Consider the following 17,155-nt stretch of genomic DNA (forward strand, 5'->3'; position numbering starts at 1 on the left):
TATAAATATTCTGTTAATCTGAAATATTTACCTACACAGTATAATTAAAGCATGCTGCCAAAAATGCCTTATTATTATTATTACAATGTTATAAACTGATAGTTTGGAAAGATAATTCAAAATAAGTCTCATTTGAGACTACTACAACAATAAAACTTTACTTGGAAATGAAATTCACTAAAGGAAACTCAGTACAGCGTAGTACAACATGAACTTAAGGTGCTACATGAGCAGGACCCTATTAGCGTTTTGTTAAAAAAAGAACCAGATTATCTAAAGAGTATTTCCTCATCTACATTGTTATATCAATATAAACAGTTGCTTAAAACTGGCTGAAGAGACCAGTGGAAGCTTCAGAGTTTATGTTTCAAAAAATTTGATTTTCTTTTTTTTAATTTTAATTTGATTTTCTTTTGCCTCATTTTCAAACTCTAAAATCTATGAATCAATTCAATTCCACAGACTGCTATGTGAGAAATGGAAAGCTCCCTCATCTTCTACATAGTTTGTAGATAAAGGAACTTGCATTAATGGACTGCAGCAGAGGGAGAGTTGTGGGGTCGTATGCATTGATATTGGGACACAGAACCAAGTTTATCGAATGCCTCCAGAAAGGAGTAGCAATGATTTCTGGGTGGCAATGGGATCATTCCAGAAGGAAAGATTATATGTTTCTGGGAGCAAAATTTTCACTTCTACAGCCTACTGACCGTTGGTTAACCTCACAAGAAAAAGAGTATGTGCCAGGAGCCGGTGGCTCATGCCTGTAATCCTAGCTACTCAGGAGGCTGAGATCTGAGGATCGCGGTTCAAAACCAGCCCGGGCAGGAAAGTCCCAAGACTCTTATCTCCAGTAAACCACTAGAAAACCGGAGGTGGCTCTGTAGCTTAAGCTGTAGAGCACTCCTTGAGCTGAAGAGCGCAGGGACAGCACTCAGGCCCAGAGTTCAAGCCCCACGACCAAAAGAAAAAAGAGTATGCTATTTGGCTCCAGGGACTCACTTCTATAATCCGAGCTACTCAGGAGTTTGAGATCTGACGATCATGATTCCAAGGCAACCTAGGCAAACTAGTCTCCATGAGACTTTCATCTCCAATTAACCACTCAAAAACTGAAAGTGAAGCTTTGGCTTAAAGTGGTAGAGCACTGAAACAAAATAACTCAGGGATGGCACCGGGGCTCTGGGTTCAAACATCATGACTGGTTAAAAAAAAAGAGTCTGCTATTGTGTCTGTACTCTGTTACTGTTTTTTGGTACCTTTTGGGTCTTGAGAGAATTCTCTGTTATGCTGCACTCCTATCATTCTCCATCTCAACACCGTTCTTTGTAAATCCAGACCTACAAGCCTTGAATGGCAGCCAAGGTCTTTGCACTTTGTCATATGGACAAATATTCAATATTCAAATGTTTACTGGCACAGAATCAGACAATAAATGCTTCAAGAAGGCTTCTACAGGAGCCGTCTATAATCAGATAAAACGAGAGGAGGTGCCTTGGGTGGAGTTCAATGGTAGAGCACATGTTTAACATGAGGCTCTGATTCTGATCCCTGGATCCAAAACAATTAAAAAAAAAACAACCGTATTTTCTTTGTAGGCCTGACTAACTTGTAGCTCAGACTTACCTATTTCAGCCTCCAGCATTCTGTGATAACAGGCATGTGCCATCATACTTGGCTAAAACAAACATTTAAAGAAGAGAGGGAAGTCTGTGAATGAAAGAACTATTCACAATTGATTAAAGTCAGGTGTAAAGTGATGTGGAAATAAAATCTGTGGAGTCTGATTCTAAAATACTAAAATTAATAAATAAATGAGGAAGACTGAACTTATTAAATCTTCCCCTCTTGCACAGTTCTTTCAAGAGGCAGAGGAGCAGGCAGGCCTGTCCACAAAGCAAGCCTTCAGCAAGTAGAGATGAAAATTACAATATTCAGATTTTACTGAGCCCAAAGCTGTGGTGAATGGCCTGATGCTTCTTTTCTCTTGTTTTAAATTCTGAATGAGTGTTCTGAATTTCAAGCCATTTACCTAATGTCTTCAGGAGGTTATGACTAACCCTGGTTCTAGGTATAGGATGATAAAGAGTCTGCTGAGTCTGCTGCTGCTGTTACCTGCATTTTACCTCAGTGCTTAGAGCCTGGGTTCTGCATCTTGTTTGGTCTGTAGTTACATCTTTGTAGTTCGTTGTTGATGAACAGGGACCCCCACAGGTTGTCATCTCTAACCAAGATCTTATGATACCTACATTTACCTGTTTCTTGCTACTTATCATATATGCCTGAAGGCTAACAATCATCAGTCAAGTCAGCTCACTCTGAATACAGGTAATGCTGTAGCCAGAGCATTAACTTTTACGATTGTTATCTAGGGTGGAATGAATAGGAAGAATCTACCGCAGTGGATAAGTACACAAAACCAAGAGGACAAAATGCCAGCAGCTCCTGATTTAGAGCACAGTTGGGTGCACTGAGAAATGCCTATGGTATTTCCATGCCAGGAGGGGTAGGGAGGGAATATCAGAAGTTCATCTGAGGGTTTCAAAACAACTCACTATCTAGAGCAGGTCCCTAACCTACAGTTTGCATCTGAGCCCTACATGTAGTCACCTTTCTCTCCACCTGTCTTTATTAGTTATTATTTTTTTCATTGTACTGGGGTTCAAACTCAGAGTTTTGTACTTGCTTGTCTTCTTTGCTTGACTGGCACTCTACTACCTGAATCATGCCTCCAGCCCACCTTACCTACTTCTTTATAGACTGAGCTTTTTACTTTTGTGTCAGCTTTAGGTAATAATCTCTGCTTTTCCCCGCTGTTCATAGACTCAAGGTCTAGCCTACTGTTTCTTACCCTCACCCTACATCAGCCTAGCAACCATCAATCCCCAATAGAGGTAGGCAAACTTTTATCTAGAGGTTGTATAGCAAATACTTCCACTTTGGGGATTCATATGACCCCCTGCTCTATGTCACAGCCACTCAATTCTGAAATAAGCATGACATTTTTCTTTTTGCCAGTTCTGGGGCTTGAACTTGGCCTGGGCACTGTCCCTGAGCCTCTTTGTGTTCAAGGCTGGCACTCTACCACTTGCATCACAGCTCCACTTCCAGCTTTTTGTGGTTAATTGGAGATAAGAGTCTCATAGACTTTTCTGCCCGAGCTGGTTTTGATCCAAGATCCTCAGATCTCAGCCTCCTGAGTAGCTAGGATTACAGGTGTGAGCCTCTGGCACCCAGGTTGAACATGATGTTTTTAAGTATCTTTGTATTATTTATCCAGATTTGGGTGTTTTAGGAAAGACAGAGGGATTTTTTAAAATAATGTATAGTTCTCCATTTTGTTTGGTAATATGTCTCTTTAATATCAATTTGCATTTTCTTCTTTTCTCCTCTAATTACTTGAGAAATCAACATTTAATTGAATTTTTTTTGGTAGTAGACATTACATTTTGATCCACACAAATATTCAAGTCTAAAATCATTCACACTTCTGTCTCCTTCCTGGTAATGGTAATTCCTTAGGAAACTTTGATTTCAGTCACACTTCTGCTTTCATTTTATATAGCACTTAGTTATGATTCTCCATGTTGATTTGTTAGCCAATTGGTCTGCTCACAATTGCTTCTTACATCTTACTCATCCTTCTTGTCAGATTTTCTCCTGAAATAGATTGTTCGATTAGTTGTTCTTTCAGCAACAATCTAAGTGCAGGGAACTCTCTCCATCTGTTTGCTTAAAAAATGCTTTTATTTTGTCCTCACCCTTGAATGATATTCTTCCTGTTACAGAATCTCAAGCTGGTAATGTTTCTGTTCTGAACTCTGATACTATTATCTTCTTTTCCTTTTTCTCTTAATTTTCTTGGACATTTTTCAGTACAATATTTCCATGTTTAATTTGGCTTAACTTATGTTGTATTTTTACAAGATCTATGTCTCTTACCAGTTCTTGAGTTTTCTTAGTCATTCCATTTTGATGATTACTTCTTTATAATGCTTTCTATTCTTTCCTTCTTAAATATCTATTAGAAATAAGCTAGGGCTTCTTTTTGCTGTTTCTTAGTATTTACATTGTGTCTGTGTTGCATTCTTAGATGTGTTTCTCAGTTCTATTTTACATTTTACAATTATTCAGCTGTGTCTAATCTATTTAGCTTACTTGCCAAGTACTCTTTAAAATTACAAATCTTCTCACTTTATGTCATTTTCAAATTTTGAAGTGTTATGAAATTTAAGCTGTCATTTACAAATAAAATTTACTCCTTGAATTATTATCATGCTTAATGATCCTGCTTCCTGGATAAAAAATTTTCTTGTGCAGATGTTAACTCTGTCTCTTATTAGATCTGTGACTTGAGACAAAGTTGCTTAACCCCTCAGTGTCCATTCATCTGGAAGGTGAGAAAATAGTAATATCTCATAAGAACCATATTGTGAACTTTTAATGTGTTAATATGTGCAGAGCATTTCAAATTTTTTGAGCACAGTCAAGTTGTACTTCTATAATTACCACCAGCACCATCATTCATAGTAAATTAGTCTTTTTCCATTCCTTGTCCTTATGTTTTGATTGCTTCTGTTATAGATTTAATCATTTTAAATGTTCTTTGGTCTAATCCCACCATACCTTGTGTGCAATGACTGTGCCCCACACAGAATCTGTTCCTTCTGCCACAAACTCATTGTCTATGAGGACAATGACATGGTGAGAATATTCTATGCTACTTGTGTGTGTTTGTTTTCTATTATAGTTTTATATTTTGATTCCAGGAATACCAAGGTCATCTCTGTCCTACAAAAAAAATTCTATATGGAATCAGAAATCTTTATGGAATCAGACTCAGTTTCCATGAATGGAGGAAAGAAATAAACACAATGAAGTTTTATTTAGCCATAAGGTTGAACAAAACTGGATAAAATTGTTAAGCAAAATAAACCAGACTCAGGAAGACAAGTATTATATATTTTATCTCATATGTATAGTGTGTAATTTGTTTTTCTTGTCCTAAGGCTTGAACTCAGAGCCTGAGTGCTATCCTTAAGCACTTTTTTTTCTTTTTTGCTCAAGGCTAGTGCTCTGTCACTTAAGCCACAGTATCATTTCAGTTTTTCCAAATAGTTAATTGGAGAAAAGATTCTCATGGGGAATTTTCTGCCCAAGCTGAATTCAAACCAATTTTCTCAGATTTCAGCCTCCTGAGTGGCTAGTATTACAGGCATGAGACATCAGCACTCAGCTAGTGTTTTTGTTTTAAAAACAAAAAACTATTTTGGTTTTAAAAGAATGAAATAAGGAGGATTACTTGAGAAGAGTAAGAGGACCAGGAGTAGAAGAGAGTAGATCAGAGAGTAATGAGTAAAGTAAATATAGTTATTGTACATTACACACATTTGTAGAAATACCATAATGAAACCTATTATTTTGTACAATGAATATATAACATTGGAAAGAGAAATAATGTAGAAAACCTGGGAGGCAAGTCCTAAAAGGTGTTGTATTTTTCAACTCTAAGCCTGACTTAAAGCACTGTGTTTAGAACTTCTCAAGGAAATTCATGTTTTTTTCCCATTGTCTGGAGTCACCTTAGGCACAAAGGAAGGTTTTGGAGTTGAGAATCTTAGTTCCAAAACCCCACAAGAATTTTAAACTAAGCCTGTGGGCTTGCAGAGATGAGCTCAGGCCTGACTCTGTCTTTTAATTTTTCTATTTTTTAAAAAAATTCATGATTTGATCCCTTTCAAAATAGCTCATGCAGGTTTTGTAGATGACAGTTACACTTCAGAGTATATCTGCTCTCCTTCTTGTTTGTGTGGTTGGGTTTTTTTTAACTGTATTTTTTTGTCTTTTCTTTCTTGGTACTGAGGATCAAATCCAGGAAATTGTACTTGCTAGGCAAGCGCTTTGCCACTGAGCTACATCCCAGCCCTCAGCTCTCCATCTTGTGGAAGCCTCCCCCACCCCCAAAGACTTTATCTTTCTTTCTTTTTTGGGGGGGGGGTCCAGTCGTGGTGCCTGAATTCTGGGCCTGGGTGCTGTCCCTCAGCTCTTCAGCTCAAGGCTAGTGCTCTACCACTTGAGCCAGAGCACTACTTCCGGCTTTTTTCTTTTTTCTTATGTGGTGCTGAGGAATCAAACCCAGGGCCTCATGCATGCAAAGCAAGTGCCCTACCACTGAGCCACCTTCCCAGCCCAGACTTTATCTTTCTAAGGATCCTATATTACCACTGTCTTCCTTACGAGGTTTCCTCCTTCTCCATCTTTTCCTTCACTTTTTTTCCTTATTACCTTTCATCACTTCCTACAGTATCATTCCTTCTTTGGAAGTGTATTTTGCCCCAGCATACTCCCATATGAAATGACAACCTGAAAAGATAAATAGTATTATTAGTTGGCCTTTGGGTGTCATTGAGATGCCAAAACATTTATGCAAAGGGCAATGCATAGTGGGTTAGAGGCAGGAAAATTTCATTTAAACTCACAGACTTCAATCCTGTGGAAATACTCTTTGGCATCTTTCTTTGTTTGTTCTCTCCAGTGAGCATTTTAGATTTAATCATTTTTTTGTGATAGCTGTTGATGTGTTAGTCATATCTTCTCACTGCATTCTTGGCTCTGATGTATGAGCTTTATAAAACAACTTTGGTCAGGTATATTATCTTGCACCAGCCCATATTGGCTGATGAAAAGATTCAGGTCTCCTTGGCAGAAATACTTCTATATAGAGTTAAAGACATCAGGCTAAACTGTCTTCCTTCCTGTTAGTACCCAACCCCTTTGTTCTGATTCTTCACAAGTAACTTCTGAGAGTCATATGTCTTCTGCCTGTAGAAATGCCAACTCACAGGCATGAGAATCAAGACATATAGCATGAACTCTCTAAAAATGGTTAAACTGGGGTTCATATTATAAAAACCACTAACACAACAACATTGAGTCTTTACATTTTTATTATGGTAAAATATAGTCTTTGCTATTTTAACCTTTGTTGCATATACAATTTATAATTTGAAGTACATTCATATTTTTGTTCAAACTATCCCCAACAGTCCAGCTCTAGACTGCACTTATTTGATGATAACTCTCATTTCTTCCTGCTCAGCCCCAAATACTACTGGTCTACCTTCTTTTGTGTAAATATGATTACTCTTGGACCTTTTTTTGTGAAAATACTGTACAGAGGGGTTACAATTAGATGAGCAAGGTAATGAGTACACTTCTTATCAAGGATTGTTATCTCCTCGTTTGTTTGCCCTTACCATCCCTGCCCATCTCCACCCCTGCCCCACCCTCATCCCTTGCGCCAAAGTGGTAAAGTTCATTTTTCGACATAATGTCTTGTACATCTCATTGTTGCAATGGGTCCACCTTATCCCTATTTAAACAATTTGTTTTTTCCCTTCCCCTCCACAAATTATACCAACATCAAATACAGTGAAAACAGTTCCCTGTGGGGGAGGGACATACAAAGCAACAAAGAAATCATCTTATAAATATGTTAGAAACAATATCAAGAAAGAAAAACCATTTGAGTCCTTATCTTGGGGTTCATTTTGCCTAACATCAACTTATCTGACCATTTCTGCTTATCTCAGACATATACTAGTTATTGCAAATAAGGGAAACCATGGGACTTATATTTCTTTGGGCCTGGCTTACTTCACTTAATGTAATTTTTTTTCCAAGTCTTTCCTCTTCCTAACAAATGGGACAATGTCATTCTTTCTGATGGAGGCATAGAATTCCATTGTGTATATGTACCACATTTTATTGATCCATTTATGGGCTAAAGACTTACAGAGAAACTTCTCTGAAGAGGAAAGAAGGATGGCCAATAGACACATGAAGAAATGCTCAACCTCCATAGCCATAAAAGAAATGCAAATCAAAACAACATTGAGATACCACCTCACCCCAGTTAGAATGGCTATAATCAAGAACTCTACTAACAGCAGATGCTGGAGGGGATGTGGACAGAAGGGAACCCTACTGCATTGTTGGTGGGAGTGTAAACTTGTTCAACCACTTTGGAAAGTAGTATGGAGGTTCCTCAAAAAACTCCACATAGAGCTCCCCTATGACCCAGCAATCCCACAAGGCCATACTAAGGTTACCAATACAACTATATTTATCGCAGAATTATTTACCATAGCTAAGATATGGAACTCTGGGAACTTTATTCAATTAAAATTATACAATATTGTTCTTTTTTTGTGCTTGGGTTACTCCACCTAATATAACATCCTCAAGATTTATCCATGTTATACTGTGTATCAGAATGTATTGATACTTACTTTTTAATAAATTTCATTTTATAGATATTCTCTTTGGAAAGCTGATTTTGTTAGCTGTAAAGCCCTACATTTCATCTGCACTGACACTGAGATCATAGCTGGCATCTCTCACTCAGTCCTTTAAATGCCATTCTCTCCCACAGCTACTGCTCTGGCTCTGTCACATTTGAACTTTCAGTCTTTTAGCAAAAAATGTTGGAAACACATCATCTGCACTTGAAAAGAAAATTTTTATTCTGAAATGTGTAAGCTGTTTGACTTATCAGGTGAAACTTTGAATCCATTGAACTTCTCAGGTATCTCAAATGGAAAGACTGACTAATATACAAAAAAAATAAAGATTTGAGGGCTTCATATTATCTTTAATCCATTGCTACCCTTCATCCATTTTGACACTTTGAAATGCAGCTAGTCCAGGCATGGTCACCCAAACCCTCAGGTTCTTGTTATTGGTTTATATCTTAATCTTATTTCTGCTGCTTCTGCTTTATGCTTTGTATCTTTCAGCAACATCCCATTGCCCACACAGTAAATTCAATCACCTTAACCTGACTTTTGTTCCACATAATAGACTCTGGAATTACTTCTTCAGCCCCAGCCAATCCAGATTTTTTTCACTACCATAGTGATATTTCCTGTTTTCCTCTTTCCTCTTCTTTCATGCTTTTCCTCAATGGCAACATGTTCCCTGGAGTCTCTGTCAAAATGACGACCCTTAAAGCACACCTCAAATACCTACCTTGTTCAAGAAATTCAATGTAATTGTAGCCCCTCTGTACAGTATGTTCTCAAATAAAATAAAATAATATTAAAAAAAAAAGAAATTCAAGTCCTTGACATGCCATATAAGCATCCCTTTTTTAAGATGGTACAAAACATTTTGCTTTCATCTCTCTTTTTTAGTCTATCCTACTTTCCTTTGAATTACAGTCATTCATATAATCATTCTATTCTATTCATGACTATAGAGTCATTCATATATTTGTCTTAGGGCCACAAACAAATTAGGCTGAAAATTGCTTTGAGTGACTGTGTCTTGCTATCCCTGTGGCTTACAGCAAGTGGGTTGTTTGTAAATACATTTGTCCTCTCATTTGCTTGTTTATTTGGAGTGGATTCATGGCATTGTAACCTTGGTTTAATAATGAAACCAGCTCTTTAAAAGCCATCTCTACTTGCCAGGGAAGAAGGGAGCCAGCACTGACAATTGGTTCATGAAGTGTAGAAAATGGGTCTCAGTAACCGACAGGTGACCTGGTGACATTCAGTTTTATCTTATCGCTGGTTTTTGTTGGGTATAATTTAGGAAGAAATGCAAGTTCAAAGGAACTCAGATGAAAAGTTATTTAGAATTTTTAAAAAACATCTTGAAAGATCTATTCTTTCTGTAGTAACAGGGTAAAGAGCAAAAATCAGATGACCAGTATAATTTGTATATTTCGGGAGTATATACAGTACTTCAAGATATTCACAGTTGACTGTAGACAGTATTAGCTTTTTCAGGAAATTCTAGAAATTTATAAAAATAGGCATAATACTAAATTAGTATTCTTAAGGTAGGATAATTCTAGTCCTACCCTTCACAAACATAAGATTTTCGTTTCTAGGTGGTTTGCCTAATGATTTTTAAAACTATACTTATAAAAATAATACTTACACAAGTTTCAGAGGAGAAAAAGTTTAATGGTAGGTTTTTGTTCTCAAAAGAAAATTGTTCATTTTGTAGAAACTGTAGATTGGTACCTATGGCTAGGAGCAGAAAAGCACACTAAAAATGGGGAAAATCTGAGAAGTGAATAATAAAGCAGATTAAAAATCATAAGGTTACTACTTACTCATCTTAGAAGACACTGTATTGTAAAAGTTTCTGCTATATTGTAGATTCTTAAAAGAAAAGGATAATAATTGCTCATTTATTTTTAAAAGGAACAAAAGAAGATATTTAACAATTGGGAGATTAGTTTACTTAGCTCTCACTCTGAAATCAATAATATAGACTAGATATTTTAAAAAAATCCACCTGTGACTGGAGGTAAGAATGGTAGAGAACTTGCCTAACAAACTCAAGGCCCTGAATTCAAACCCCAGCATTCCTTTTTTAAAAAAACAAAAACAAAAAACAAAAAAATATGGCATGTCTAGAGGCACATAGTGTTCCTGGAGGGAACTCTCCATGACTTTGTGAAATTTAGTATGTGTCAGACAATTTTAATTTATTTTCATGATAGAAAGACAGGAGGAGTTATAGCTTGGAGACAAGCAGAAGGGTCCACTTATCTGTCTTTTACTCAGGTTTCCAATTCTGTCATATACGTGATGCCCAGCAGCCAGCTAGCAAAATAAGTTGAGTAACATGCTTTCCAAATTGCCTGCCCTGGAGCATATGAAAACTCTTAAATACAACAATACATTCTTGTCGAGAGAATTATCTTTCTAAAAGTATTGAAATTCTTTTGAAAGGAATATGAATTTACAGTTATCTATGATTATTATAGTATTAATATACATGCAAATTTTATATGTGTATATGTGTAAAATCCATCCAATCTTGCTATGCCCCAGGCCATGGTTGCAGGTGTAGAATGATTAAGGCATTGTTCTTGGCATCAAGGAATAAGTCAAGTAAAAGAGTTGATTGTTCTAGAACAATTCTGGTACAGAACCATCTGAAGACTTTCAGCAGTTTAGCCAGAAGGCCACTCATTTTTCTAAATCAGTGGCTCTCAAACCATCACTGTGGGACATTTTAAAACAGCTTCCTAGTCCCCTTCCCAAAGACTGAATATGGATCCTCCAATGGATCTATCTTTTTGAAGGACTTTCCTGATGATCCTAATGTATCCCAGGATTCAGAGATATATTAGAATATTGTGTCATAGGACACAGGGCCAGGTTCTGCAAATATAATGACAACTCTACCTGCTCATTAAAGTGATAGTTCATAAGGGTTTTTCCCTGCAGAGCATTAATTCCTCACTTAACAGTATTTACTGAGTGGGTGACACTGTTGTAGGTACTTGGGGTAATTAAGCAAAGCAGATAAAGTTTGCCCTTGAGAACCTGGTAGTCAAGGCATCAGGCATTAATTAAATAATGACCCAAATTGTAACATAATCTTAAACTGTGATTGATACTCTGAAAATGCAACAGGGGGTACTATGGGAAGATAAAGAGCAGGTGGAAGAAATCTGAATTGAAGATTAACAGGAAGAGTTTCCAGAGAAAGAGAGTATATAGTTCAGTTTTAACCAATAAGTAAGAGTTAAATAGAGCCCACCAGGAAAAATAGGCAGCAAAATGCTCTAGATATTGTCAGAGTCTCTATTATCCTCAAGACCCATTTGATGGATGGAGTTTAGGACAGGGGCACACATCTGGAGGAACAGGGCATATCTCAGTTCCACTTGTTCTCTTCGCCAAGCACTCACTGGATGATTCTGTGCCTAGTATTTTTCATGGCATTGTGCCTTTGCAACTTCATGCCTTAAGTACAGGCCAGAGACAAGAAGAAGATCTAGGCTGCACAAGAGGGCTATGCTTGGCCTTAACTCCCCTTTGAAGACATGAAAAAGCTTTGAGCCAGAAAACAACCTAACCCAACTTCAAGAATGGAGATTTGATTCTTAAGGATGAAGCTGCCACAGGAAGCTGGAGGAGAGAAAATGGTGGTTGGCTGGTGCAGAGGAGTTGGAAACAGGGAGACTAATATAAGGATGCCTTTGGAGAATTAATTCATAGGTCTCAGCAATTGACCGGATGTGAGAGTTAAGAGGGAAAAAAATCATCAAAGGAATTTTCCGAGAAGAATGAGGTCATAATATTCATTGCGTGCATTTGAAAATGAAACCAGAAAAGAGGGAATGGTTTGGGGGGAGAGTGGGGGGAGAGGGAGGAGAATGATTAAAAAGGGTGAGAGTGATCAAGATGCATTGTACTCATAAACTGACATGTTGAAACCTTTTGTCCAACTACCTAAAGATAATTTGTTTTAACAGAAATAGTTTCCTGGGTTTCTCTCACTTGTGCAACTGAGGACATTTACTGAGATAAAAAATACTGGTCTTTCCGTTTTCTAAAAATGGGGCAATGTCATTCTTTCTGATGGAGGCATAGAATTCCATTGTGTATATATACCACATTTTCTTGATCCATTCATCTACTGAGGGGCATCTGGGTTGGTTCCATATCTTAGCTAAAGTAAATAATGCTGCAATAAACATAGTTGTGCTGGTAGCTTTACTATGGTCTTGTTTGTGATCATTTGGATAAATGCCCAAAAGTGGGATTGCTGGGTCATAGGGGAGCTCAATGTGGAGTCTTTTGAGGAACCGAAATGGAAGGACTTGAAAACAATTATATTAAGTGAAGTAAGCCAGGCCCAAAGAAACATAGGTCCCATGGTTTCCCTTATTTGCAATAATTAGTATATGTCTGAGACAAGCAGAAACGGTCAGATAAGTTGATGTTAGGCAAAATGAACCCCAAGATAAGGACTCAAATGTATTTTCTTTCATGCGATTGTTTCTAACATATTTATAAGATGATTTCTTTGTTGCTTTGTATGTCCCTCCCCCATGGTATAACCCCTGTTTTCACTGTATTTGATGTTGGTATAATTTGTGGAGGGGAAGGGAAAAAACAAATTGTTTAAATAGGGATACAGGTGGACCCATTGCAACAATGAGATGTACAAGACATGAACTTTACAACTTTGGCATGGGGGCTGAGAGGAGATGGGAAGAGATGATAAGAGGAAAAAAAGGAGGAGGCAACAATCCTTGATAGGAAATGCAGTCATTACCTTGCTCATGTAATTGTAACCCCTCCGTACAGTATTTTCACAATAAAAAATACTGGTGAGGAAAATGCTCATGAGTGTGCCAGCATGCTCGCACGTGCATGCACCCACCCCCACCACACACACACACACACACACACACACACACACACACACACACACACACACACACACACCTCACTAGGAGATGAGAGAAGGATTCAGTGCGAGTATTTTGTTCTTCTTTTATAGCATTCTCTTCTAGGAAAATGGAAAATAAAGATTTTTCCAGCAGCAAATAAAAAAGTTCAACCTGAAGACTTAGGAACTCATCCTGGTTTCCACTTTGTCTTAAAAAATAAGAAGAAAACCAAAAAGTACAATGCTAATCCTTTATTACCTTTAACTTTTGTTCTTAGTCCATTGTATTAGATGGCCAATTACTAGAATATCTAGACAGTTGAACCCCAGGCATCTCTATTGCCAAAAGAAGTTCACAAACCAACGTTGCTCTTAGGAAATTGTTTATTGTTGCTACTTAAGGAAGGAAAAAAACACACCAAAAACATTCTTCTGATAGAAGGCTAAATCAGACTCAATCAGCCTGGTATCTGTTGGTCATCCTCAAGGAATCTGGCTTTGTTTCTATATTTTGCCACATTCAACAGAAAATGAAAGATTCCAGGAACCAAAATGTCTGCATAATCGTTGAAACTGAATTTTATTTGAGCTTCAACCATACAAATATCTGTACACAATATTACATATTATACAACTTTGCAATGTTCTACTCCCACCCCATCCATTCTTTCCTCGGCGTATCAATTTCACAAGAATTCCCCAGGCAGCATCACCTCATAGAAAGTATAGTGTGGCCTAGAAGTGTGCCCTGCCTCCCAGAGGGCTGAGTAGTGTAGGGGTGTATTTAGAGTCTGGAAATATTCAGTTGTTACTAATTCCTTAGCCTATTTAGTTCACATTGAAATAAAATATATATATACAATATCCTCAAAACACATTTCCATAAAAGAAATAATAAAATAAGATTATTAGAAAGCAAGTTAGTCACTGTGGTTTTTGAATTATAAGGAGTTTCCATTTCACAATCAATGTGTAATCCTGAGTTGTTATGGTTTGTGATAAAATCACAAGTATAGGCCCATATAAACTTCTAATCCCACTCTGCTGCACTGAAATTGTATGCACATAGCAAAGAAGTATGGTCATACTTCCCTAATAACTCCCCCATACAGACCTCTATTCTTTTCTGACACTTTTGTTGTAAATATTTTGAATGTGCTTCATCTATTTCTGCCATTTGTCCGACACCTCAAAGTACCTGATAATATCCTAATGAATTTCTGGACTTTTTCAGAAGCAGAGGGACTGGTAACTCTATCTGCACATGGATGATCTATTTTCATGTGAGCTTAATTAATAGTACATATGAAACTCCAAATGTCACAATCCAGGAGTTAAAATTTTCAATTAATTTACTGATTCATTTAACTTATTCTAAAATGGAATTTGAATTAATTTGGATATTAAAGTCTTTTAAAATAAGTTCATTTTTTAAGATGAAGAAACATCTTGAAATCTCTTCATTATTTTAGTGAGTGACTCGTAATAATATGAAAATGCTGCAAATAATACATAGTTTCAACACTACAAGTTGATCTACCAACTTGCAAAGGAGAGTTGGATTGCTGAGTTATGTCATCTGGTCATGCAGTCCAAGCTGCTTTTTGATGAAATTCGAGATTAGGAGCTGAGGCCGTTGCTGGTACTCCACCAATACATCATGGGACAAGTTGATCTGGTCAGAGTGGAGTCTGTCAAGAAGTGTCACACAGACCACGGCAGCTGGTAGAACAAGTAATAAGATTACTAAAGTGAATCATACGAATATTAGCTTAAAGCACCAACATGTGTAGCACATTCATTTTGTGCAATTTTCCCTCTAATACATAATCTTGAGAGCCCCTGGCTTTATATAACATGCATATTTCTATGGAACTCTACCAAACATTGAGATAATTAGATAAGTAGATTATGATAAGAAGATTACGATCACCCCTGCTTTCTCCCTTTCCTCCACACTTGGTTAGATTCAGACTCAGGCAAGCACTGTGTTCAAGGTAAGAATGAGAGACCCAACATCCAGCTTGTAGTCTATTTTTAGCTCTTGGAGAAGGCTCTTCCAAATGAGAGTCTACCTTATTCCAGAGGTAGCATTTTACTCCTTGGTGCTGTGCCTGAAATTGCCTACTGCAAGACCTACTTAAGAGTAACATAAATAAAGAAGAAATATGGGATGTTGACCCAGGAAATACCAATTAAGTTAAGCATTGACCGTGAAATTTGAAAAGAAAGACCTAATAGGTAATGTACAAACATATAACTTAGTTTTTATGGAAGAACAAACATACTTATAAAAGAATAAGAATAATATCCTATGATAGATAAGAAGGTAGGGGGAGGAGAACAAAAATCTCTTCAAAATTCTTACTTTTGAAGTTAACATAGAGCAGCATTTTTGGTTGATTACATCAGGAAAGATTGAGAGAAAAATTGAGTACTGTATCAATTCTTTATTATACATTCCCCATCAAGTCTTTGAGCCACAAAGTATGGCTACCTGTCTTGGAAACCACTGGCAAGACTTTAAATTGATTACAATACAAAACTCTTCATCTGCCCCTGAATTGTTTTTGGAACGCAGTCGATGCAAATAGAATTAGGTGTGTTTATATTAACAAACTCTGAAGGTAGTGTAACATTTGTTCTTGACCTTCTACTGCTTCAGACTTCTTTAGATCTGTATTTTAAAATTGTACTGTAAAGCTATTAGCACAGGCTGTCGAGTTTTACTTTTAATTGATGAATAATAATTATATATATTTAAGGGGTACAGATTGACATTTTGACGTGTGAACACGGTAGAAAACTAACATCAATCACCTCAAATGCTTACCTTTTTAGATAAAAAAAATCCCTAGTTTTTAGGGATTATGAGATAAGAGTTTTAATGGCTATAGTCACCATGTTGAATAATAAATACCTAGATTTTTTTCCATCTAACTAAAATGTACCCTTTCTCTAATATCTCCTCATTTGTCACATTGTAGTTTTAATTTGAATTTCCTTAAAGACTAGTGATGTTGAGCATTTTTATAGGCATCTGTTGGGGATTTGTATATTGTGAGAAAGGTCTATGCAGGTTTGTTGTCTGTGTTTTGTTTTTTGTTTTTTAAATCAGGCCATTTGTTTGCTTCCTATTAAGTTGCACGAATTCCTTATATATTTTAGGACATTAAAAACATTTATATAAAGTATGGAGTTTGCAAATATTTTTCTACCAGTTTGTAATACTTTTTCTCTTTGGTTTATTCCTGCTATATGCCAGACATCTATGATATCTGATTCTTATAGATATGGCATGAGCTAGTATTATTTTTGCTCTGTTTTGACAGATGATGAAATGAAGGTTTAGAAAGTTCAAATAGATGGCCATTCTGATGCAGCTGGTAAATAAGTAGCCAATGAATTCCCAGCTTCCTAAACTGCTGAGTTCTGTCTGCATTCCTCCACTCCCAAGCCATTTGGTTGCATTTACTGTTGCCCTGGCCTATCGACCAAACTGACCTTGCATGTTCAGTGACGTGAACAGCTAGGAAACTATTCAACATCAGCTGAACCAAATATTTCATCACCCAGGACTCTATTTACTCAAAATTCACTTGATTGTAAAACAACTTGGCTGAACAGGTAAAGGAACAAATGCAAGAGCTAGAAACTTCCCCCAGCATTTCTAGTTAATGATCAGCAAGTCTGTGAGGCCTGACAGAGGCTGGCAATAGCTAGGAAAAGGTTGAAAGTCCCTTTCTAACCCTTCCCTTGGCAGAACGATGAAAGGAAAGAACGCTCTGTACTCTGCCCAGAGCAGGAGCCGTCTTTGCTAAAAGTCTCTTCTGGAATTCAAGGGTAGTACCAAAGATGGGAAAGAACAGGTAATAGCCTTCTCAGTGATGTTTTCTTGACCCCGAAGAGCCCACTAACAAACAGCATATAATAATCTTGTCTCCAA

General features: G+C 37.0%; 1 protein-coding gene across 4 annotated transcripts in view; it reads right to left on the reverse strand.

Annotated features, from left to right (window-relative positions):
• Window positions 1-13,560: 13,560 nt before the first annotated feature.
• Upp2 (uridine phosphorylase 2) overlaps window positions 13,561-17,155 on the reverse strand; it is a 204,521-nt gene continuing 200,926 nt past the window's right edge. For all 4 annotated transcript variants that reach the window (XM_070022818.1, XM_070022811.1, XM_070022815.1 and 1 more), the window contains exon 7: window positions 13,561-14,931. In XM_070022818.1, the coding sequence (XP_069878919.1) occupies window positions 14,780-14,931 (152 nt within the window). In that variant the 3' untranslated portion in view covers window positions 13,561-14,779. The remainder of the gene's footprint in view (window positions 14,932-17,155) is intronic.

This window comes from Dipodomys merriami, unplaced genomic scaffold, assembly GCF_024711535.1.
Source record: "Dipodomys merriami isolate MVZ:Mamm:240054 unplaced genomic scaffold, mDipMer1.0.p SCAF_1, whole genome shotgun sequence".
Taxonomy (NCBI): Eukaryota; Metazoa; Chordata; class Mammalia; order Rodentia; family Heteromyidae; genus Dipodomys; species Dipodomys merriami.